This window comes from Pristis pectinata, chromosome 25 (assembly GCF_009764475.1).
Source record: "Pristis pectinata isolate sPriPec2 chromosome 25, sPriPec2.1.pri, whole genome shotgun sequence".
NCBI classification, from domain to species: domain Eukaryota; kingdom Metazoa; phylum Chordata; class Chondrichthyes; order Rhinopristiformes; family Pristidae; genus Pristis; species Pristis pectinata.
Window position 1 is genome coordinate 5854066 of NC_067429.1, and position 25778 is coordinate 5879843.

The 25778-nt window shown below is 42.0% G+C and overlaps 1 protein-coding gene across 4 annotated transcripts in view; it reads right to left on the reverse strand.

Annotated features, from left to right (window-relative positions):
* LOC127583083 (phosphatidylinositol 5-phosphate 4-kinase type-2 beta) overlaps positions 1 to 25778 on the reverse strand; it is a 113199-nt gene that overhangs the window by 38063 nt on the left and 49358 nt on the right. For 2 of the 4 annotated variants that reach the window (XM_052038829.1, XM_052038828.1), the window contains exons 4-5: positions 22556 to 22624; positions 379 to 531 (exon numbers count right to left, since the gene is read on the reverse strand). In XM_052038829.1, the coding sequence (XP_051894789.1) occupies positions 379 to 531; positions 22556 to 22624 (222 nt within the window). The remainder of the gene's footprint in view (positions 1 to 378; positions 532 to 22555; positions 22625 to 25778) is intronic. The other 2 variants (XM_052038831.1, XM_052038830.1) reach the window with 1 other exon arrangement.

Here is a 25778-nt window from a genome sequence, read left to right on the forward strand (position 1 = left end):
CTTCCATTGGCCCCAGTTTAACTTCCATGTCCATTGCCAGTGCGAGCACAGCAATTAATCATTCAGACAGCCATGATTACAAGTTTTAGCTCAAGGTTACTCCTCTTCCTGCTTCAGACTCGTTTAAGTGGTGGACAAAATGTAAAACAGTCAGAAATAAATCTCTTCCTCCCTCCTCAACATATTGCAGCATCTCAAGGTGCAAAAGATTTAATTTATTTTCATTGGCAAACGTGGATCAAAGTCTCGAGCAATCAATACTCCTGTCTTCTGCCTTCACTGAAGACCTGAACTGTACCAACATACTGCCCACTTGGTTCTTTCAGAGATACAAATCCTTTTTACTCACAGCCCTTAAACCAAATTTTGCTTGCCTACCTGATGGTATTTTTTTAAAATATTGTGCATCTCTGCTACATCTTCGCTAGTTATGGTTTTAATGACGAATCTCTTGTCATATGTGGTTAAGAATCGAGCTCCCATCCGGTTCTGTGCGTCACTGTTTAGGGGGGCACTCCTTGTTACTGAGTTCTGAAAGAAAGAACAGGTTTTGATCAGACATTGTAGGAATACCATCTCTAACAGCGGCAGTGATTTATGTTTCCTATTGTAACTTCTTATCCCAGAGTTCAGGAACTTGTTGCCACAGGGAGTGGTTGTGGCAGATAACATGAATACATTTAAGGGAAAGCTGAACAAACAGACAAGGAGGGAAGGGAATAGATGTTGGTGCTAGATGATGCATGGTGGGAGAGGCCAAAGGAATAAACACTATTAAAAAACTAGCCATTGGGTATTTTTTCTGTGCTATACATTTTATGCAGTTTTAAAAATATGTTTGTCAGAAATTTTTGGTTCCAAATCTCTTAAAAAGAATTACCTCATCAAAAGATATAACAAATAATGGGGAAAGATTAACAGATTTTGCCATTTTCCACAACATCTTAGTGGTATCCCCACCAAATTTTCTGTCACTTCCCTCAAGACATTAGCTCTGATAATCTCTTCCAAATGTAGGATCAATCCTTCAAGGTGAGGCAGGAATAGCATTAGGCAGAGAGAAGAGAATGACTCTCAGTCAATTAGAAACTTTGACTGTTCTTGTCCATAGTTCAATGTGGAATCTGCATAGTTATAGGTGCAGCAAAACCTTAAAAATGTTAGTTTTTACTCAACACTACAAAGGCATTGGACCCATCCATTTTGTCCTAGCATTCAAGTTATTTGTTGAGAATTTGCACAGAGCAATCTTCACTTAAAGAGAATGCTTCTATTATCTTGTGCATCTAAAATCATTCAATCCTTTGTAACTAATTAAACTGATATTGCTATCGCCATTCATAGCTCATCTCAATGTTTGATTCTTGAACCTTGTAGGCATCAAAAGCACCATCCTGCACACTCCCCCTGCTCTCAACAGCACCGCATGTTCAAATGAAGACACATCACCACAGGTGCTGTCAATAGCTGCAGTGTGTGATGATGGGTGTGAAGGAAAGCCTTGGACCATGTAACCTGAACTGTGAAAACATTACCACCACAATTCTGAATTATTTCCTTTGAAACTTTGGGTGTGTGTAGAAACATTTCAAGCTGCGCAATAATGTGAAAACTAACTGAAAAAAAAGCAACATCACAACGTATTGATACAAGTTACAATTTCCCTCAATATCTGCATTTAGCTAATCAGCAATAACAAACATGTTTACTGACAACAAGTGCCTGATCCCAATCTATACAGTAGGAGTGAGACATACAATAACATACAAGAGTTGGTACACAAATAAGGAATAGAAACAGCATTCTATTCAATTACTTCAATGTGGTCCACTAATCAGTAAGATCACAACAGATCATGAATCTCGTTTACTTTCCCAACCTATCCCCATTTTTCTCCATATCCAAAAATATACCTCAGGTTTGAATACATTCAAAGACTGAGCATCTTGGTGCTGAGGTCGAGAGGGTTGAGAGCTTCAAGTTCCTAGGAGTGAACATCACCAACAGCCTGTCCTGGTCAAATCACGTAGATGCCACAGCCAAGAAAGCTCACCAGCGCCTCTACTTCCTCAGGAGGCTAAAGAAATTCGGTTTGTCCCCTTTTGACTCTCACCAACTTTTATTGATGCACTATAGAAAGCATCCTATCTGGATGCATCACTGCTTGGTACAGCAACTGCTCTGCTTAGGACCGCAAGAAACTGCAGAGAGTTGTGGACACAGCCCAGCGCATCACGGACACCAGCCTCCCCTCCTTGGACTCTGTCTTTACCTCTCGCTGTCTTGGTGAAGCAGCCAGCATAATCGAAAACCCCACCCACCCGGGTCATTCTCTCTTCTCTCCTCTTCCATCAGGTAGAAGGTACAGGAGCCTGAGGGCTCATACCACCAGACTTTAGGACAGGTTCTACCCCACTGTGATAAGACTATTGAACAGTTCCCTTATACGATGAGATGGACTATGACCTCACGATCTACCTTGTTGTGACCTTGCATCTTATTGCACTGCACTTTCTCTGTAGCTGTGACACTTTACTCTGTACTGTTATTGTTTTTACCTGTACTACATCAATGCACTCTGTACTGACTCAATGTAACTGTACTGTGTAATGAATTGACCTGTACAATCGGTATGCAAGACAAGTTTTTCACTGTACCTTGGTACAAGTGACAATAATAAACCAATACCAATACCAATCTGCACTTTTCTGAGGTGGCCAATTCAAAGACACACAACCCACTAAATTGAGCAGTTTCTTTTCCTGGAAACATAGAATTGAGGATCAGGACAATCGGCCCTTTCAGCCTGCTCCCCCTTTCAAGACAATCGCCCCAAGTTCAGCAGAGACACAAGAGACCGCAGATGCTGGAATCTGGACCAAAAAAACAAACTGCTGGAGGAACTCAGCAGGTCAGGCAGCATCTGTGGAGCAAAATGGACAGTCAGCATTCTGGGTCGGGACCCTTCATCTGGACTGCTCCAGGTTCCAGCACCTGCAGTCTCTTGTGTCTCCATTTCACTACTCCATTGAGAAGTTTCTTCAAGATGTGCCCACTGTGAAGAAGTTTTCCTCCTCTCTTCGACTGAAGTTCTGTGAGACCCTCTGTGATTTCTACTGCTCTCTTCGATCCAAATTCTGCTTCCTCCCTTTTCCTGTGATCTCTTTTTGAGTATATTTAATGACTTGGTCTCAACTACCTTGGGCGGATGAAGAAAGTTCTCCTCATCTCAGTCCTAAATGTCTAAGCCTGTATCCTTAGGCCTTGAGTTCTGAATTTCTCCATCATCGGGACCATCCTTCCTGTATCCAGTTTGTTCAGTCCCATCTGCATTTTGCAAGTGTCAATGATGTCTCCTCTCATTCTTCTGAACTCTGGTGAATATGAACCCATTCATCCAAATCTCTCTTTGTACGTGAAGCCTGCCATCCCAGGAATCAGTCTGATGAACCATCACTGCATTCCCTCCATAACAAGCACATCTTCCTCAGATAAGGAGACCATGCAAGGTGTGATCTCACCAAGGCCTTACACAATTGCAGTAAGAGATCCCTGCTTCTCCAGCCAACACACCATTTCCCTTCTGAACTGGTTGCCACATCAGCATGCTTATTTTTCATGATTGGTGCACAAGGACATCCAGGTCTTGCTGCCCTGTCTTAATCTCTTGCCATTCAGATCATAATCAGCCTTCCTAGTTTTTTCAGCAAGGTCTCATTTATCCACATTATTCTGCTTCTGCCATCCACTTGCCTACTGACCACTGAGGTGAGACGTAGGCGTTCTAGTCCAAAGCTAGCATGCAGGTCCAACAAGTAGTTAAGAAGACAAATGGCATTTTGGCCTTCATTGCAACAGGGTTGGAACTTTAAAATAAGGAGGTTTTGTCGCAATTGTGTAGGGTGTTGTTGAGGCCTCACCTGGAACACTGAGAACAGTTTTGGTCCCCTTAACTAAAAAAGGGTATAGTAACATTGGAGACAGTACAAAAGAGATTCAGCAGGCTAATTCCTGGGATGAGAAGCTTGTCCTGCCAAGAAAGACTAAATAGCTTGGATACGTATTCCTTGGAGTTTAGAAGAGGGGTGACCTTATTCAAACATACAGGATCCTAAGGGGGTTGACAGGGTAGATGTTAGGATGTTTTCACCAGTGGGACAGTCTCTAACAAGGGGACAAGATAAGGAGCCAGTCATTTAAAACTGAGGTATGCAGAAATTTCTTCTCACAGAGATAGGATAAGATATCTTTATTGGTCACATGTACATCGAAACACACAATAACATGCATCTTTGTGTAGAATGTTCTGGGGGCAGCCCGCAAGTGTCGCCACGCTTCTGGCGCCAACATAGCATGCCCACAACTTCCTAACCCATACGTCTTTGGAATGTGGGAGGAAACCGGAGCATCCGGAGGAAACCCACACAGTCACGGGGAGAACATACAAACTCTTTACAGACAGCGGCCGGAATTGAACCTGGGTCACTGGCGCTGTAATAGCGTTACACTAACCGCTACGCTACTATTCTGCCCCACGGGTGGCGAATCCCTGGAATTCTCTGCCTCAGCGGTTGGTGGAAGCTGGATCATTAGAAATATTTAAAATGGAGGCAGATAAATATTTGACGGGTTGAGGAATAGAGAGGTATGGAGAAATGGCAAAGAAGAGGAGTTGAGGCCAGCATAGATCAACCATGACCATATTAAATGGTGGGGCAGGCTTGAAGGGCCTGCTCCTGCTCCTATTTTCTTGTGTTCATGTGTGTTTACTGAACCTGTCCAAATCACACAGGGACGTCTCTGCATCCTCCTCATGGCCCCACCCAGCTTTGTGTGACCCTCTGATATTATATCGAATTCCGTTATCTAAATCATTAATATATATTGTGAATAGCGATACCCACAAGTCACTGCCTACCAATCAGAAAAAGGACCAGCTTAACACTATTCCTTGTTTCCTGTCTGCCATCCAAACTCTATCTATTTAAGTACTTTACCTCCAGGAATGTGCTCCTTAAATGTTTGCACTGTGCAGATTCACCATCAACTCGATAAATAACATTCCCCAAGCTTAGTTAACCCTTGTCTCATATCGTTGTTGTGTCCTTGATTTAAATTCAGGATCCTAGTCTCAATCGTCTAAGTCACTCCATCTTATGAAAAATTCTGTCATAATATGGTTGCTCCCTCAGTCTTAAAACAACTGGCCACATTTCCTGAAACTTGCCCACCGCGCGCCCCCACCCCTAGGTTCTAATCTCTCCAATAACAAATAGCCTCTCGACATCCAACCTGTCTAACCGTATGCAGAGATGTGCAATAGAGCACACCTTCATCTGTATAAGAAAAATGGTAATTTAGCCAAATCTACCATAACCTTAAAGTTGGGGTTCATTCAGTTTTTCGCCCACTTGCTCTCTCCTTTGCCATTTACTACATTTTTCCCTTCCAATAAATTGTGGAGCCATGCAACAGTAGACAGTAAAAAGAACAAAACAAAATTCTTATAAATGCTGCCAAAATACATACATTTTCTACTCTGTTTTATGTAGGCAAACAATGGTCTGCTTATTCTGTCTACAGATCTGACAACATGTGTAGCATGTCCAATTAACCAAGTTTTATAGCATACAGGCACTTTGGTGTTCATTAATGATTAAATGCCAGAACTTTCAGAAAAGCTGCTCCCAAAATAGCAGCTTTGCCCAAGGCTGTTTTACTTTCATCATCACAGAAACTAAATTAAGTTACTCAGCATTTGAGAGAAGCGTGGTTATCACATTTGCTGAGATTTGAATATAGGCAAAGCCAGCCTTGTAATTATTTATACATCTTACCTTGTCTTCCAGAAGTGCCCTAAAGTGATTCATAATCAAGGAATTCATTTAAAATTCAGTGATTATACTTATCGAGCAAACCCAACAGTCACATAGCACACAGCAAAATCCCACAAGTAACAATTGGCAGTTCTAATGAATGCGAGCCCCTTCCACCCATCTCCCTCTCCTCCACGCCCCAGTGTTCACTGTCAATACTATGTGAAACTGACAGCAACCTCTGCTCTCACACAAGTACGAATGCAGAAACTCAGAAGCTGCCGCCTGCTCCTCCACAGATGTGCTTTTGCAGTCTTTAAAGATGAATTGACACAGAATTAGTGATTTAACATGAAATTCAATTTATACAGATTATTCTTACTACAAAAAATAATCAACTTATCAAGCTGTTCTATGTGAGATGTATGTCAATCTTAGTCATAATTACTGTTGAATAATAACATTTTTGGGTCAGAAGTTAAGAGGGTGTAAAGCGTCATGCCTTCTGTTCCATGATAAAGTTGTTATGTCCTTAAATTTCTGATAATCCAGTTCTTATTTTAATCCGATATTGTACGTTCAATGGTTACTTATAATTAATACTTTTTCCTTCCTGGTTTTCCCTCAATTAGAATTTGCAATGTTACAATATAATATGTTGCAGCTTTCATATCCGTAGCAGGAGGGATGAACGTTTTGCATTCAGATTCACTTTAGAAGCCTTTAAGAAAGTGTGTTATACAACTTTTATCTTACATTGTATTAATTCTCATTAGACATCCAAAAATCAAAAGATCTTTTAGCCTTTAACAAGAGAGCCCCTTCTTACAATGCAAGATCTGCAACCAATGAAAAGCTCTGAAAAGGAGTGGTAGAAAGAGTTTCCAAAAAGTCAAAGAATAAAATAAATGTTTTTTGTCAATTCATCATGGTTTTAATCTATTAAAAAAAATGAAGATTTTTTAAAAATTCTGGTCCATTATTCTCAGAAGGTATTTTGTAATGGATTCATAAACTTTTGTTGTCTTTTTTAAGTCTTGCTGAAACAGGACATTAAGTTTGAATGTTTTTATTTCACAGATGGAATCAACTCCTCTCTCAAACCATTATGACAGGATCTTGCAGTACCCATGAGGCTCAACAGATCACCTGAGTCTTTTATACATAACTTCACACTGTGCTGGAATTATTGTCCAATTGGTGCCATACTCAAAAGGAATAATGAGACTTCCTTAAATAATGAGAATGCGGATCCATACATTACTTGACTTTAATGTGTTCCACAGTCAGACTGAAATGTGAGTCTAGACTCCTGCTGTCACAGGGTTGCCACAATCTTCAGACAAAATCATTTCTTACTTTTGCAGCTTAAATAATATTAGAAAGAGGCAGCAGAAGATGTAAAAGGCACTTGGACAGGTACGTGGATAGGAAAGGTTTAGTTGGATATGGGCCAAACATGGGCAAATGAGGACAAGCTTAGATGGGCCTGTTTCCCTGCAGTATGACTCTATAATCTGGGTAAAGGGTGAAAAGCTGACTTAAATTTATTCAAAATTTTAATATTCGCCAATCATTTGAAAAACACTACACAGATTGTTGCTCAGGAACTAAGTTGTGGACCAAAATTCTCAGAAAGATAAATGAATGATTAATTAAATTGTTTTTGGTTCAGTTGGTTCAACACCATCACAGGACTGTTTACATCTACTGTTAGATGGAAAGGGGTTTGATATAATGTCAACTGCTCTGCCCAAGACCGCAAGAAGCTGCAGAGAGTTTTGGACACAGCCCAGCGCATCACGGACACCAGTCTCCCCTCCTTGGACTCTGTCTTTACCTGTTGTTGTCTTGGTGAAGCAGCTAGCATAATCAAAGACCCCACCCACCTGGGACATTCTCTCTTCTCTACTCTTCCATCGGGTAAAAGATACAGGTGCCTGAGGGCCCATACCACCCCAGACTTAAGGACAGCTTCTACCCCACTGTGATAAAACTATTGAACGGTTCCCTTATACAATGAGATGGACTATGACCTATGACTTCATGACCTCACGATCTACCTTGTTGTGACCTTGCACCTTATTGCACTGCACTTTCTCTGTAGCTGTGACACTTTACTCTGTACTGTTATTTTTTTTACCTGTACTACCTCAATGCACTCTGTACTAACCCAATGTAACTACACTATGTAATGAATTGACCTGTAAGATCAGTTTGTAAGACAAGTCTTTCACTGTACCTCGGTACAAGTGACAATAATAAACCAATACCAATACCAATATCTTCAGTATCACACATTCAATGTCTGATTGATTCAGATGAAGGGAAATCAAGTATTGGAGGCTCAATTCTTCTCTACCCAAAAGCACACAGTCCCACTTCTTCCAGATCCAGTTATTCTCAGAGCCCCAGCCCGAATTAGAGAAATTAGATCATTTCTGCAACTATCAAAAGTCAGAATTTAATTCCAAGCAATGGGAAAAGACATGGAGAAACAGAAAGAGAGAGAGAGGGGGAAAGGGGAAATCAGACAGGGACTCAGAGAGGGAGGAAACAAAGATCAAAAAAAGTACGGTACTGGAAATCTGAAGTAAAAACACAAAATGCTGGAAAAAAACTCAGCAGGTCAGGTAGAGTTTGTGGAAAGAGAATCTGTGGAAAGAGAGGCAGACAGACAGAGATGGGGAGGGGACCAAAGGAGAGGCAGAGATGGAGGGAAAAGGGCCCGTGGGAGAGGAAGACAGGTAGAGATGGGGACAGGGGGATTCAGAGAGGGGAGATGAGAGAGAGAGAGAGAGAGAGAAAAAAAGAGGGAGTCATGTAAAGAGGGAAAAGGAGAGAGAGGAAAAAAATAAAATTGACGGAAAGTGAAATAGTGAGAGAATTATACAGATATAGAAAACAGAGAGAAAGAGATAACAAAAACATACAGAAAGAAGAAGAAACAGAGAGCAAAACAGAGATACGAGGATATCCACAGATTTTCACATAGAGCACAGAGAAAAGGGGGTAAAGTGGTCAGGGGGAGAGAGAGGATTAAGCAGAACTGAGGGTGAGAATGAGAGTAAGTTTTATATATAAATGTTAGAATAAAATGAAGGGAAAATTGTTACAGGGAAAAAGACAGATTTTCATGAGCAATATCCCCAAAGGAATATAAACAGACACAAGTTTTCAGTCTGGTTGAAGCTGTGTTTAGTAATAAACTAAATTCATTGTGAAGGAAAGTTATTAAATGTTACTGTCAACAGGCGGTTATTATCTTCTACAATTCTACATCTTGGAAATTTTGCACTGGAGACTATTTTTGGCATCAAGCTGAAAGCCAGCCACCCCCTCGCCTCCCAACCCCTTAAATCCTTCAGGGAGAATCATGACAAACATGCTGGGCAAGATGATCAACTGCACGTGAGAAAGGAAGATGAAGAAAAGGCCAGTGTTTCCTAGTTAGCTGCCCTGTGTCAACTGTCATAAATCAGAACTTTTTTTTAAGAAGGACATAAAATTACTGGGCTATTAGTTGAAAAGACAGCAGGTCTGTAAATATGATGGTGTCAGGGGCCCAGTACTCTCACCAACAAAGGATGTTGGTTTGTAATATGGAAGGTTTTTATTATTTCTGGTGTGATACAACGTTTATACACTGAAAGCTTTGGAAATACCATTCACCCTCTTTCCTCCAATTTCTGTATAAAGTGAGGTTAAACCTACCTCAATTTTCTTGGTCTAAACTTACTCAGCAGCACGTAGCTCATCGAGTAACACGTTAGATGTAGAAGACTGCGAGTTCAAGTCCCACTCTCGTGACTCAGTATGAGATAATGCAAATAGCCAATTCAACCAATTATGGAACCATGTGGTCCAAGAAAAACATTATGAGGGTGATGTTAAACAGCTCACATTCAAACAAAATCCAGTAAGAAGTATTTACAAAGCACAATTCCAGGAAGGGGTCCCCAAACAGACATTGGGTCTTTGTATAAGCATTAGCAAGAGGCTGAATACATCTCAACCACAGGCTCTGGATATACACAAAAAGTGCTGGAGGAACGCAGCAGGTCAGGCAGCATCCACGGAGGGAAATAGACAGTCGATATTTCGGGCCGAGACCCTTCATCAGGACTGGAAAGGAAGAGGGCAGAAGCCGGAATAAGAAGGTGGGGGGAGGGGGGGGAGCACACGCAGGCAGGTGATAGGTGAGTCCAGGTGAGAGGGTGAACGTAGTGAGTGAGGGAGGGGGAGAAGATATAATAAGCTGAGAGGTGATAGAAGAGGCCACGGGCTGAAGAAGGAGGAATCCGATAGGAGAAGGCAGTAGACCATGGAATAAAGGATGGGAGAGGGGAGGAGAGGAGTTGGGCAGGTCATCAAGCTGGGGGAAGGGAGCCATGGGAATAAGGGAAGACAAAGGAGTTGGGGGGGGGGGGGAAAGAAAAAGAAGGGGTGGGGTTACCAGAAGTTAGAGAAACCGATGTTAAGGCCATCAGGTTGGAGACTCCCAAGAATATGAGGTGTTGTTCCTCCACTCTGCGCCTGGCCTCAACGTGGCAGTAGAAGAGGCCATGGATAGACATGTCAGTATGGGAATGGGACGTGGAATTGAAGTTGGTGGCCACTGGTTGTTGTGGCAGATGGAGCGAAGGACTCTGTCACTCCGAAGGACTCCAGACTCACTTATCACCTGAACTCAACTATCCCCTGCCTGTGTGTACTCCTCCCCCTCCCCCCACCTCCTTATTCTGGCCTCTGGCCTCTGCCTTTCCAGTCCTGATGAAGGGTCTCGGCTCGAAACGTCGACTGCTTATTTCTCTCCATGGATGCTGCCTGTCCTGCTGAGTTCCTCCAGCACTTTTGTGTATTGCTCCAGATTCCAGCATCTGCAGAATTCCTCGTGCTCTGGATATACTACTGGAGACTTTACCTATATGGTGAATGAGGCACATTGCTGCAGTATTGGGCAACTCAGGCATGCCAACTAACATCTAGGCTAGAATGTCAGCAAACCATTTTAAAGGACAACTCCCCTTGCTGCTTGCCTCACCCAATGGTCAAACTCAGTGTCAACAAAGGTGACTCTGTTTGCAATGATTTTCCTTTCAACAGCAGAGGGAAACTGTAGATTTCAGATTAGTTTACTGTCATATACACCGAGATGCAATGAAATTTTTTGCTCGCGTGAAGGAATTTCATTGCACCACCCTACGGTACTGCACTGCTCCCTATTAACTGCTTCAACACAAGAGGGAAGTGTCCAAACTTCAGTTAAGTTGGCATGCTACAGGAGGCCGTTCACCTCAGATCCTTGGGAGAGGTATCTAACTATCTCAGTCTGCTCTTTTCCTATGGCCCATTTTAAAAAAAAACAAGTGTTTAAGCAATTTGCATTGAACCTTCTTCCATAACTTTGGCAATTTCCAGATCTTAGTTGCATAAACAAGTTTCTTCCTGTCACCTCCATTTCTTTTGGCAATCAGTTTAAATGTGTATACTTCAATGATCAACCCTTTCACCAGCTGAACCAGTTTCTTTTTATTTACTGAATCAAGACCCTCCATGATTTTGAACACCTCTGTTCTACTCCCTGTTTTCAGCAGACCACCACCAGCATTTCCAGTCTTTCTATGTAACTGAAGTCTCTCAACCTTGGTGCCATTTTAGTACATAGAGTCATAGAGTTATACAGCACAGAAATAGACCCTTTGGCCCAACTTGTCAAGTTGTCTATTTGAGCTAGTCCATTACCCCGCATTTGGCCTATATGCCTCTAAACCTTTCCTATCCATGTACCTGTCCAAATGTCTTTTAAATAGTTATAGTCGTTGACAATCTTCCAAATTGAAACAATACTCCAGTTGAGGCCTATCAAGTGCTTTATGAAGATTTAGCATAACCTCTTCTTTTGTGCTCTCTGCCATTACTCAAAAGCTACAGATTCAAAAGCTTTTGTAAACAACTTCAAAGGTATGTGTTCGTACGCTTATAGGTTTCCCTGCTTCTGCACCCATGAAACTGTGCTATTTATTTATATTGTCTCTTTCCTCCAGCTCTTCTGCAATCAATTCACATCCTTGTTTTAAATTTTAGCTGCCACACCTCAGCGTATTTTACCAGTTAGTCTGTGCCCTCCAGAGAACTCTGCTATCCTCTTCATTGTCTAACACATTTTCAAGTTGTCAGCTGAAAACTTTGCACTTATTACCTGCCCATTGGCCAAGGTGAATAATATATTAAAAGAAAGAGAGAGTTGCATTTATAGTTCCTTTCATGTCTCATTTAGGATTTCCTGAAACATTTTAAAGCGAATGACATATTTGATGTTCAGTCACCGTTATGATGCAAAAAAAACTAATTTGTACACAGCAAACTCTCAGAAACACCAATGTAATTTTGACCAGTTTAACCTTATAATAATTGCCTGAGGATTTAACAACTTGCAAGAACACGGAGGATAATTCCCCGACTCTTCTTTAAAACAGTGCCTATGAGATTGCTTAGAGCGGCTAGGCCTCCATTTCACTATACTTCCGAAAGACTGCACACCCAGGGATGCAAAATTCCTTCAGTACTGCAGTGGAGTGTCAGCCTGGGTACAAGTCTATGGAAGAAAATACATAAACTACATCTGACACAAAAACACCAACCTCTGGTAAATACAACTTTACAATTCCATCCAGTTAAAAAAGTAATGGTTTATGATCCTTATTTTTATTATCAGACAAATGTTATATTTACATTGCTCTTGTCCCTTTAATTCCATTTTCTTTGATTTTACTTATAACTTAAAAACACAGTTGCAAATACTTTGTCCCTCCAGAGTTTTAAAATGAAATTCTTGTGGAAAACTAGCTAAAACACAAGTAGTGTCATTTTTATTTAGAATGGAGGGCATGAAAGAGAATGAAGAATAAATCTTAAGCATCAAAGCTAAAGCCTTATGCCAGTAAATTGGTGCTTCAAAAACCTATCTTGATGTTTGCTATTGGATCAATTTAAACAAGAATACAAGATTGAATGGATTAAAGCCTCAGTCTGGAACAATGACGTGCTGAAAAACTTTCAAAATGCAACAGCAACTTCTCTGAGTTATGGTGTTATTGCAAAAGATGAATATCTTGGAAACCGTTGTACAGCTGGGAGATCAAAGCGGTGTTTGAGCACATCTCTTTAGAAGACAGAATCAAAAACTACAATGAAGCAGACTTGTCTTTATTTTAAACATACTGAATTCAGTCTGCAATGGACAGTTTTGCTGAAACTTGTTAGAACAGGAAGCAAAACAGGAGCATGAACAACCTGTACTGGTGATAACATTGTTTTGCAAAATTGCAATGTCTGTACTTCATATTTCCCAAAGACCGAACAGTGCCTGCCCACCTATTGTGTTACTCTGTGCCCTCCTGTGGTTGTTTTGCAAACTGGTGCTTGAAATGGAACCTCCTTCACTGACTACCACTATCCTTAGGTTATCCTCACAGCCAGAAACACATAACTCTGGTTAAACCTTGGTGACAGACTTCGTGGGAGGCATAGATAAGGTGGACAGTAACAGTCTTTTCCCCAGGGTAGGGGAGTCCAACACTAGGGGGCATAGGTTTAGGGTGAGAGGGGAAAGATTTAAACGGGACCTCGGGGGATCTCTTTCATGCAGAGTATGGTGAGCATATGGAACAAGCTGCCAGAGGAAGTGGTTGAGGCAGGTACAATAGTATCAGTTAAGAAGCACTTGGATAGGCACATGGAGGACTGGGGCTGAGAGGGACATGGGCCGAATGTACAAAATTGGAACTAGGTGGGTGGGCACCATGGTCGGCATGGACTGGTTGGGCTGAAGGGCCTGTATCTGTGCTGTATTGTTCCATGACTCTATCAGAGTCCGAGGTATGTCTTGTTCCTTCTGCTTTTGTTTTGATTTTGCAGAATCAACATAATCTGGTTCACAACATCACAGGTCTGCATCAAAGTGAGTAACACGGGGACACTGCAGCACCCATGCGAGTGGCCCTTACTTCAGCTGCTACAAATAGAATTCAACTAATTGAACAATATTATTGTTAAAGATCTGAAATCAAACAATCCAGTCAAGAAATTAAATATTACCTGCACATTATGGCAGAGGCTCCCGAACAGTGGTATGCATATCCCTGTGGGTAATCCGTAACATCTCTGGATGTTAGGCGAGATAATTTAATTATCATTATAGTGGAAGGCCATTGGTCTTTAATTAAGGCTTATTTCAGCAACTTCCTGCCTCAGTTCCCAAATAATTTGGACTTTGCAGCCTCTTGTTGCTCACCAGGTAGTAGTGTGGCGGTTAGCGTAACGCTACTACAGCGCCAGCGACCAGGGTTCAATTCTGGCTGCTGTCTGTAAGGAGTTTGTATGCTCTCCCCGTGTCTGCGTGGGCTTCCTCCGGGTGCTCCGGTTTCCTCCCACATTCCAAAAGACGTACGGGTTAGGAAGTTGTGGGTGTGCTATGTTGGTGCCGGAAGTGTGTGTTTCGATGTACATGTGACTAATAAAGATATCTTGTATCTTACCTTATCTCAGGTAATCGCAGCTCAGATGGATAGGGAAGGGGTGGGAGGGGTGAGGAGGGCAGGAGGGGAAGGACTTGCCCCGCACCCTTAATTGCCAATGCCTGCAGCACAATTTCTTCTGCACAGTTTCCTACTCTTCTGTTGGGCTTCCCTAGAAGCAGTGGAACTGCCTTCCGACACTACCACTTTGTTAGCTAGTTGGAGACACAAGAGGCTGCAGATGCTGCAATCTGGAGCAAAAAATAAACCGCTGGAGGAACTCAGTGGGTCAGGCGGCATCTATGGAGGGAGTTTTTTGGGAAGACATTCTGGATCCTTCCTTGCAACATTTCACGTTGTGGATTGCACTCGATTGTTAGTCTTTAGTTTACAGTTATAACTGATGCACTGGGACTCACTAGACGCACCCCAACATAAGGATGCTTCTTATTGAATGAACCTTAAAAATAACTCCACTGCAGAGAGGAAGTGCCAAATCTTCACAATCAGAATGCTTAATTAATTTCCAAAATGGATATTGGAAAGCCTGGAATAAAACTAGCCACTTTTTATTTACACAGCAGTTTCAAACACTGATATGTCAAACAGCGTATTCTTTTGTCTACCAACAGGTATCATTGCAAGGGTTACAGGATCGTTCAATAGTGTGGTTCAGCTCAACAATAACCAAAGAAAAACTTGTCAACAACTTAACTTCAGCTTGTCAACAGAAAGTGTTCATTAACATTAAAAGCATGATGATTTATTTGATACGACTGCAATATTAATATGTTTTCTAGTGCTCCATGGTGTTTCACTAATCCCCTTCGGAAATGAAATTGTGAAATGAGTTAATTGTGAAATTAAGAACTGGTGTGATTCTTAAAAATGCTTGTTCTTTCCAATGCCCTTGTGTGTAGACAGCAGGTGTCTGATTACAAACGGGGGAACGGCAGGGTTGGCAGGGAGGCAATATATAAAGCATGTCAGCAGTTATTTACTTTAAACTAGATAAGTCAGCCATTGAAAAGATGAAGCAATAAAGTCTTATCAAGGGTGATAAGTGGAAAGAACTGGGGCAGTTATACTGCTCCAAGAATTATTTAGCAAAATAATATTATGAAATGCATGCTGGAAAAGGTGTGTGGGTGGGTGGTAAACCTTGATGTGGGTAAACAATAAGGGGAATTTTGAAACCTTTGCATTCTAATATGGTGTAGATATATGCAAACCAGAAAGAACTCCAGTTCAATCTACAATCTAGATATTTAGTTAATCTATTAATCTTCCATAACCCGCAAATCCACCATCCCCCGACTCATCCATTGCTCTCCCCTCTTTGCTGCCCCTCCTATTCCTCCCTGTAAGCCTTTACCACCTCATGTTCTCCCTCTCTCCTACCTCCTTCCAGTCTCCACACACCCCACCATCCCCAAAATCCCAGCTCCAGACTTCAGCAATGCAATCGCACTCTCTCAAACTCTCACCATCTTAGCTTGGGCTCAAGTCTGTTACCTTATCATCCCAGTGTTTGTCAACCTGCCTGGTTGGGGTCAATACTCAGGAAAAAATATTGGCCTTGTACTGTACAGTGCAGGCTTTTGGGAATCAACAGAGCTCAAAAGATTCTAGCTTTTATTTGCTTAGCTCTGATGGTTGAGATGTGTAACCGGGGTGGATTTGGCGAAACTATTTCCAATAGTGGAAAAATCCAGATTAAAGAGGCACAATCCTAAAATTCAATCTGAATCTCAGTAGAAATGCAGTCAGCCAATGGTTAGAGTAAATCTGAAGTTCAAGTTCAATTTAAACTTTATTGTCATTCACCCATATGCTGTAAAACACATGGAGGAACGAAATGTCGTTTCCCCCACTCACACAACAGAGGACATACATAGAACAGAGAACATACAATAAACGCAGATAGAAAAATTGTGCAAGCACAAATAGTGCAAAAAATGGTATATACAGGATACAAAATTAGTGCAAGGTTAGTGCAAAAACTAATTGGACAAAGAAAATACAGAACTCAGTGTATTGCACTAAGTGTATAAAACATGTTCAGCAGCAGCCAAAGTTCTTATGCGCCACAGTGCAAACCAGGACTTTTGACGCGGCATTTGTCTGAGACTACCTCCAGGGTATTCAGGAGCCTGACAGCCTGGGGGAGAAAACTGTTGTACACTCTAGTAGTTCTGGCCCAGATGCTCCAGTACTACTTGGCAGACGGCCAGACACAGCAACAACAAGCTCACACAACAACGAGCCTTACCAATTTAAACTGATATCAATGGATTTTAACATTTCCAGCATTGAGTTTTTATTTCAGACTTACAGCAACTGCAGATATTGGTAAAGAGGAACTTCAAGGGATCTGGAGTGAACTTAAGTGGCAGAAATCAATTGTCACCTGAGTTAAAGGCAGAACAGATATAGGGGCTGAAATTCATAATCCTGCTTCCTATATTCCCCAAGGAGTAGAATTATAAATGGGAAGGAAATTTATGGTGAAGGAACTGAAGACTGAAGGGATAGAATGGGGGAAAATGGTCATTTGGTTGGAGAGAAGTCATTACAGAGGGTTTTGGCTGAACTAAAACATGTCAACCGCTGCCGATCAGAAAGTAGTGAGGGAAGATAAGTTCAGAGAAACAACCAAGGACAAGAAGGAGAGGGGAGCATTATGCAAAGCAAACAAGGACAATTAAGGAACACATCACACCACTCAGCTGCTGTTTGCAACCACGATGGGAGACCAATGTAAGCAAATAAGAAGTCTAGTACAACGCAAGTATTATACCCCCAGATCATTTGTATACATGTAACACATTAAAGTTCCATCTAGACTGGGAAATATACCGTCCACCCTTCACATTCACTGGGTCTAAATCCTGGAACTTGTTACCCAACACATCTGTAAAAGCAGATTTACTGCAGAGACTGCAACAGTTCAAGGACAGTCACCACCACTAACTTTGCCATTAGCGACAGGCAATAAAATGCCTACATCCTGAAAAATGATGAAAATAAAGCCCACCATATCCCTGTGACACCCTGAACATTCCTACTGATTACATAGAGCTGTGATTCTTCTGTTGAGGGGTACAAGCCACGATGCAGTACCACTCCTTCTGAATTCGCTGTTCCAAACTGCAACATCATTTTTACTTCAGACTCTGGCCATTCTTCTTTAGATGTCAAACTCCTCTCTTCCATTATCATAGAAGCGTACAGTACAGAAAAGGGTCCGTTTGGCCCATCTCGTCCATGCTGACTGTGATACCTCTCAATGCTAATCCCAGTTGCCCACATTCCTCTCCCACTTTCCTATCCAAATACCTGTCCAAACTCTTTTTAGATGCTGTTATTGTATCTGCCTCCACTACGTCCTCTGGCAGCTTGCTCTATCCACCCACCACCCTTCTTTAAGTTTCTCCCCTCTCACCTTAAACCTGTGCCCTCCAGTTCTAGACTTCCTGCCTCGGGGAAGAAAATTCTGACTACCTATCCTATCCATGCCTCTCATCATTTTATAAACCTCTATAAGGTCACCCCTCAGCCTCCAACGTTCCAATGAGAATAAACCCAGCCTATAAAGTCTTTCCTTATAACTACAGCCCTCCATTCCAAGCAACATCCTGGTGAATCTCTTGGTTGAAAATCTGGCTCCCCACAGTTACAAGTCTTCCACAACCCATCTCTTCAGCCTCTGCTGCCCATATTTCTATCCAGTAGATGGGAACAGTGTTTCTTGTGATCAGCAAGGGCAGACGATGGAGGGGATGGTTCTCAGAGAGTGTAATACTTTTTGCTTTCCAGCCATTGATGGCATACCTAACCCTCCTGAATCCACACCTTCAAATTCTTCTCTGATATTTTTCCCGTTCTGATCTTCATATTATTTTCTCTGTCCTTTGGTGCTTTTTTTGGCAGCTTTCACTTGCCTCAGTTTTTTCCCTAAAAACTCCCAGTGGAGTCTCCTGTAAATCTTCACAGCCCACCATTTTATATTTTGCTGTCATTATAATTTCCAGTCAGCTCCTGTATCTGTTGGAGGAACAACACCTCATATTCCGCCTTGGGAGTCTCCAACTTGATGGCCTCAACATCGATTTCTCTAACTTCTGGTAACCCCACCTGATCTTTTTCTTCCCCCCCCATCCCCCCAACTCCCTTGTCTTCCCTCATTCCTGTGGCTCCCTTCCCCTGCCTTCATGACCAGTCCATCTCCTCCCCTCCCCTCCTCCATCCTTTATTCCATGGTCCACTGCCCTCTCCTACCAGATTCCTCCTTCTTCAGCCCGTTGCCTCTTCTACCTGTCACCTCTCAGCTTATTACATCTTCCCCACCTACCTTCCCCCTCACCTGGACTCACCTATCCCCTGCCTGCAGGTGCTCCTCCCCATCCCCCCCAACTTCTTATCCTGGCTTCTGCCCTCTTCCTTCCAGTCCTGATGAAGGTCTCGGCCTGAAAAGTCGACTGCTTATTTCCCTCCATAGATGCTGCCTGACTTGTTGAGTTCCTCCAGCATTTTACGTGTATTGCTCCGGATTCCAGAATCTGCAGAATCTCTTGTGTCTGCTGTATCTGCTTCATGCCTCTTCCAAACCTCCACCCTGAATTGATCATCCAGCAGAGATAGCCTGAATACTCCAAACATTAAACCTCCATTGTAAAACTAAAAATCAAAGTAATACATTCTTTGGTACCAATTTTTGAAAAAAAACTTTTTCTCTGTAGGGATAATGAGGGGTGAGGGGCTTGGAAGAGGGTGAGGACAGGGACAGAGCGAGGAAGGGGCAGAGCTGGGGGGGGGTGGGAACAGGGAGAGGATGGAGGGGGACAGGATGGAGGCCGAGAGGGAGAGATGGAGGGGGAGGGGGGGAGGGGGAGAGGATGGAGGGGGAGAAGATCGAGGGAGGAGGGGGAGAATGGGGGAGAGAGAGGGATGGAGGGGGAGAGGGAAGGGTTGGAGGGGGAGAGGGTGGTGAGGATATCAGAGGTAATAAAGGAGGATTAGAGGAAGGCAGGAAAATGTAGAGCAAGGGAGGAGAGAGGAGGGAGTGAGAGGTAGCAAGATGAAAGTGAGAGAATTATTACTGTAGTAAAGAAGGACAGTGAAGGAGAAAACTGATTGAAGGGAAATGAAAGATGATTGAGAGAAGTTTGCAAAGCAAAGAATGGGTACAGAGATAAAACAAGAGAGTGAGGAACCAACATGATGAACAAAACCATGAGGCTGGGGACACAGAAGAGTGACTTAATGTTTCTTGGCCAATTTTAGTTTGGGCTTCACCAAAAGACGCATCAAGCCAATCCCAACCTCTGGCTGAGGGACGAAGTCTGACGCTTGCATTTTCTTTCACCCTGGTATTCTCACCCACCATCTCCATTTTTGTTTCTCCTTCTTCTGTTTGGATCCATTGCCAAGAACGACAATTGGCTTCAACCATCACCGAGTGAAGATATGTGAATGTTCCCCTTCACTACTTTGCTGGATGTAGTACTTACCGTAAACAACATTTAGAGTTTGTTAAGCTCTGTTTCACCATTTTTAAACTTTGGAATCCCTGTTTTTGTCCTTGTTCTGACTATCAGCAGTAATACTTTCTGGCCTTAGGCATAAAATGATATTGTTCAGCAACTTTTATGCAGCAAATGTGGCGGCCATTTTGCACAACCATCTCAACATATGGCTCATCTGAGGCTGGAGGGTGTATGTTGCTTGGATACGAAATTGGCGGTAAACCTTTATAATTTTATGCACTTATACAAGAGTAACACCAGTAAGAATGTACTATATTCATTTGGTGTCACTATGCTTTTAAAATTCTGATCTTTGTTTTCAAATCCCTCCATGGCCTCATCCCTTCCTAATTCTGCAGCCTTTTCCAGTCCCAAAGCCCACCAAGATCTCAGCGCACTTCTCTGTAATTTCTTGCAAAAGCAATTTAAAATCAACACACCACTGGCATCCTTGCCTTCAGCTGCTTAGGTCCTAAGGTCAGGAATTCTCTCCTTAAACTGCTTCACCTCTCCCTTCTTTCGGTCACTTATTAAAATCTAGCTTTTTGACTAAGCCTTTGGCCATCTGTCCTAATATTTCATTTACATGGTCCAGTATCAATTTTTTTCTTATAATCCTCCTATTAAGGGATGTTTTTGCTGTGTTCTATGTGCAGCTATCATTGCTAAGATGGGAATTCATTTCCTGGTATCCTACCTCAAAAGGCAAAGCTTCAGTGAGGTGGGAATGTTGATGCTGATGGAGCAAGTCACCAGACTGTTTCTGAGTTGTGAGCAAAGACAGCAGTGGTACAGTTATTGGCTACTTCTGACTAACCGTTTTTGAGGAGGAAAGGAGGAGGGTCAATGAGGGCAGTGCATTTGACATGGATTTTAGTATGAATTTTGACCAGGATTCCACATGGCAAAAAAAGCAAAGCCCATGGGATCAAAAGAGAGTGGATCCAAAATTAGCTCAGTGGTGGGACATAAAAGAGTAAATTGTTTATGTGACTGGAAGGCTTTTTCCAGGAGAGTTCTAAAGGTCTCATGCATGTTGTAAAATATATCAATTTTGATTAAGTGCAGGGACATGATAAAGCATGAAAATTGGCTGCGTGGTTCTGGAGGAAGGTTTCAGATTGCAGGAAGAAATAAAAGTCTTGGTCAATATGGCATAGAAATGGCAAATGAAATTTAATCCAGAGGAGCGTGAGGTAATGCATCTGGTGAGGTACATACAATAAATAACAACATATTGAATTGTCTAAAAGAAACCTGGACTGCACATCACTGAACATTAAAGGTACGAAGGTCAGGTCAGGAAAGTGGGTAAAAGGGCATGTGGGATTCTTTCTTTTATACAATTGCAGGAAGGTTTTTCAAGGACTGTGTACCACACTAGTAGGACCTTAACTTGAGTGCTGTGAGCTGTTCCTTTCACGTTAACAGAAAGATATGATAACACTAAAGTAGGTACGCAGGAGATTCATGACAATGATGTCAGTTCTTGAAAATTGCGGCTATTGGGAAAAATTGGGTCAGCTAGGGTTATTTTCTTTGGAACCAAGGTAGTTGACAGGAAATAACTGAGGTGTATAAAATTATGAGGGGCTTAGATGATGTAAATAGGGAGGACCTATTACCAGAGGGGTCAAAATGAAGGAGCAGATTTAAAGGTAACTGGCAGGAGGGGAAATGAAGAAAAACGTTCCACCCAGCGTCTAGAACTCACTCCCTTAAAAAGACTGAGTCATTTCTCAGTGTATTTAAAAATACTTGGATGTGCAGTTGAAGAACTGCAGAGACCACAAGAACATGACCTGCAGGATTAGAGACCTAGTCCTAGGAGTGGAATTAGCGAGTTGCTTTTTTTTTGACTGGCATGAAACATGATGGCCTCTCGTGTTGTAAATTTTCTATGATCCCATGTACAACAACACCACCAAACAGGTCATCTCCATCAGAGACGACAAGAACATGAGTTGCAAGAAAGTATCACCCTGATTCATTGGAGGGAGGTCCTGAGATTCTGAATTAAGAATCACGGCCAGAGTACTATAAACCATTTTCACATTTAGGTCTAAAGGTTTTTATACCTGATTGGAGTGAGTGTTTGAATGGATGACAGGCGTACATTCCATTTTCCAGCATTCCTCACCTCTACAAGCACAAATTTAGCCCAATACAGACTCCCAAGTTGCAGTTGCATTTGTAATACAAAGGAATATTAGCAGCATATATCACTGTGTTTCTATCACATTATTCTTCAATGGAAATTGGTGACAAGCCACAGATACGACTACATGACAAGGTTGTAATGACGTGCATTAATTTTAGTGCATGCCTTACATATTAAAAATGATAGTTTTCATTCTACCAAATGCATTGAAACATCAAAGTTTACATGCATATCCCATGCAACTGAGTACTGAGAACACATGCTTGAAAATAGTGTCCTTAACTTGTATTTTTTTTACCAATGAGCAATGCAATTAGTCGCATCTGGATTTCCAATTAGCAACACCTAGTTTGTAACATACTGGATGAATTGTTCAATATGGAAGATTCGAGAAGAAATTAATCATTACTGAAGGTTCCATCCTTGCAACATGTTAATAGCAAACCTCACATTACCTACAGAAGTGCGTGCAGTGCAGCAGACAGGATATTGTGGTAAAACTCAGATGCAAGTTGCCATTTTGTAACTGACCTGGCGGACTAAACCCATGTTCACTGTTACTTTATCCAGCTCCTGTGTTGGAAGCTTTGACAAAGACCGCTATAAACAATAAGAATTGAAACATCAATTGCGATCAACAAGGTCCCTGCTTGTCAGGCAATGAAAACACATTAGAAAGGAAGGAATCAAAACCAGATTGCAATCAATTTGATCAAATAGAAGAAACACTGCTTTAAATGGCCTCAGTGTTCACACCACAAATATCATGTGTTACATCTACTTCAACCACTCTCTGAGTTGGTAACTAACATTACTTTCAGATGCTATAACCAGTATCACCCTAAACTTTAACTTATCTAAAGCAGACAGTACATATGAATCTGGTTGAATTTCCAACATTACATCATTGACTGTAAAGAGCCTTTGGGGCTTTCAGGGTGAAGAAAGGTTTCACATAAATACAAAGCTTTCTCTCCAAAACAGGAGGGAACATCAAGATGTTCCCAAGTTTTTTTTTTATTTGTAGTGCAAAACACAAAATGCTTTCCATATTTCAGCATTTAGAATTTTAGCTCAGAAGAAATGTCACCGGTCACCTATCAATAATCTCCTTCCCCAGACTACCCACCGCCATCAAACTTGTTCAGCCAATGGTGCACCTGCAGTGGAAAAAGCCATGTCGATACTTACCTGGGACCGTCACCCAAAATGGAGAAAGGTCACTGTTCAAATGTAGACCCATTACTCTCTCTTTTCAAGCACTGGCTGATCCCAGCCTCCAATTCAGATTTCAAGTATTTATAATTTACAACCATGCCTATATATTACAGAGGAATCAGAGGATTGTGAGTCTTTGGAACTCCTTGCCATTGAGAGCTGTGGTGTGTATTGAAGCCTGAGAAAGATAGATTTCTAATCACTTAAGGAATCTAGGGTTTTAGGGAAAGAGCAGGATAAAGGACGGAGCATCGGATCAGCTACAATCCCACTGAATGGCGGAGCAGGCTCCATCGGTTGAATGGCTTACTCCTATCCCTACTTCTTGTGGTGCTTAAGAAACCCATTCAGCCTAGCTTATTTCATTAGTCTGCAATAGCCCAAATGTCCTCCAATTCAGCAACCATTTGTTTCTCAAAGGATTCTAGGGTCTTTGAATCAACTGATGGGCACATTAGCAACATTTAATAGCCATCTAGATAAGTACATGGATAGGAGAGGTTTCAAGGGCTATGGGCCAAACGTGGGCAGATGGGTCTGGTTCACTGGGCAACACAATCGGCATGGACGAGTTGGGCCAAAGGGCCTGTTTCCGTGCTGTATGACTCTATAACTATTCTTCCTGGAAGGCACAGGGTTGCAGCTCCAATGACCCAGGTTCAATCCCGACCTTTAGTGATGTCTGTGTGGAGCTTGCAGCTGTGACGACGGGGTTTTCCTCGGATGCCCTTGTTTCCTCCCACATCCCAAAAACATGTAGGTTGGGAGGTTAATTGGTCACTATAAAATTGCCTCTAGATTGTGTGCTGAGTGGTAGAATCTGGGAATAGAATAAGTTACAAGAATTAGCGGGGGAATTGGATTGCTCTGTGAACCCAAAATAACGTTCTTCTGTGTCATGAGGAAAAGTGGGAAGTCTACTTTCCAATGCTATTCCCACTTCTCATGAACAAGAGACTCCCAAACCAAAGTCCTAAATGTACCTGTTGCTAGTTTGTGCCCGTGTCCATGTTTAATTTAATCTGATCAGTATTACATCTCCTTTCCATGCAGATTAACCTCCTTCTGCCAAAACATTTCTTCCACTGATGATAGAATGTTTGTAACAGAGAGTATGGTGTCTGCCAGAGATGGTCCACACACTCCGGTTTAACTCACACCAGGGAAGATGAGGAATTTAAATTAAGTAATTAAATAAATCTGGAAATAAATGCTGGTAGCAATAATAGTGACCAAGAAACTAAAGACTGTTGTAAAAAATAATTGGCTCATTAATATACTTTAGGGTAAGGAAATCTGCCACCTTTATCCAATTTTGTCTAGGTGCAGTTCCAGACCCACAGCAGTGGTGTCGACTCTGGTTTAAAAAAAAAGCCTAACAAGCCACTCAGTTCAACGGCAATTAGGGAAGGGCAATAAAACCTTGCCTCACTGAAGACTCTGGCCTCCATGAATAAAATGAAAGCCCGTTGCCTCACTGAATCTAACCTAACACAACATAAGAAAAGCACTACTGTGAAGCATTGATAGTTCAGCTGCAGGAGCTAATACAGAATATATATTTCATGTAAATGCTGGCTGCATTTTGCAAAATGCAGAGATATCTAGTGGCACGAGGTAGGTACTGCATGCAGTGTCCCAAACAGGACCGAAAGCAAGGCAATGAAGTCCAAACTGGAATCAAAAATGAGACATTTCAAACATGGAAATCAAAAATAATGCTAATATTTCAGCAGCTTAGGCAAATACATAGTGAGGAAAACAGAATTAATATTTCTGATTATCGTAAATGTTCAGTGTTTCCAACTTTTACTCTTTTAACATTAGAAAAATTAACTATTGCAGGACTGCACTCCACAGAATTTACAATATTATACTCAAACAGCAATTCAGTACATAAACCTCCCTAAGTCACTAATTTTAACCAAGTTTGAAAGAGTATGTCCACATTCCTAACCACGGAATACAAGAACACTTGTGCTGCAGTCTGGGTCAAAATTTTGATTTATTTACAGGACGCAAGTTTTGTCAGTAAAACCAGCTGTTATTACTCTTGAACTGAATGGTTTGCTGAACTAGTTCAGAAGGTTTAAGTACCTTTACTCTTAAGGCAGTTTGCTGTGGGCTCAGATTCACAACAGCCCTGGTTTCTCACGCTCTTCACCGTGGTGGCAAAGACATAGAAACCAAAGAACTGGAGATTATATATAAGATATCTTTAATAATCACCTGTACATCGAAACACACAGTGAAATACATCTGTTTGCGTAGAGCATTCTGGGGGCAGCCTGCAAGTGTCGCCATGCTTCCGGCGCCAACAACTTCCTAACCCGTACGTCTTTGGAATGTGGGAGGAAACCGGAGCACCCGGAGGAAACCCACGCAGACACGGGGAGAACATACAAACTCCTCACAGACAGCGGCCAGATTTGAACTGATTTGAATGGATTTGGCTGGCGCTGTAAAGCATTACGCTAACCACTACACTACAGTGCCTGCATTCTCATAACGTGTTCAGAAGGGCAATAGCAACTGT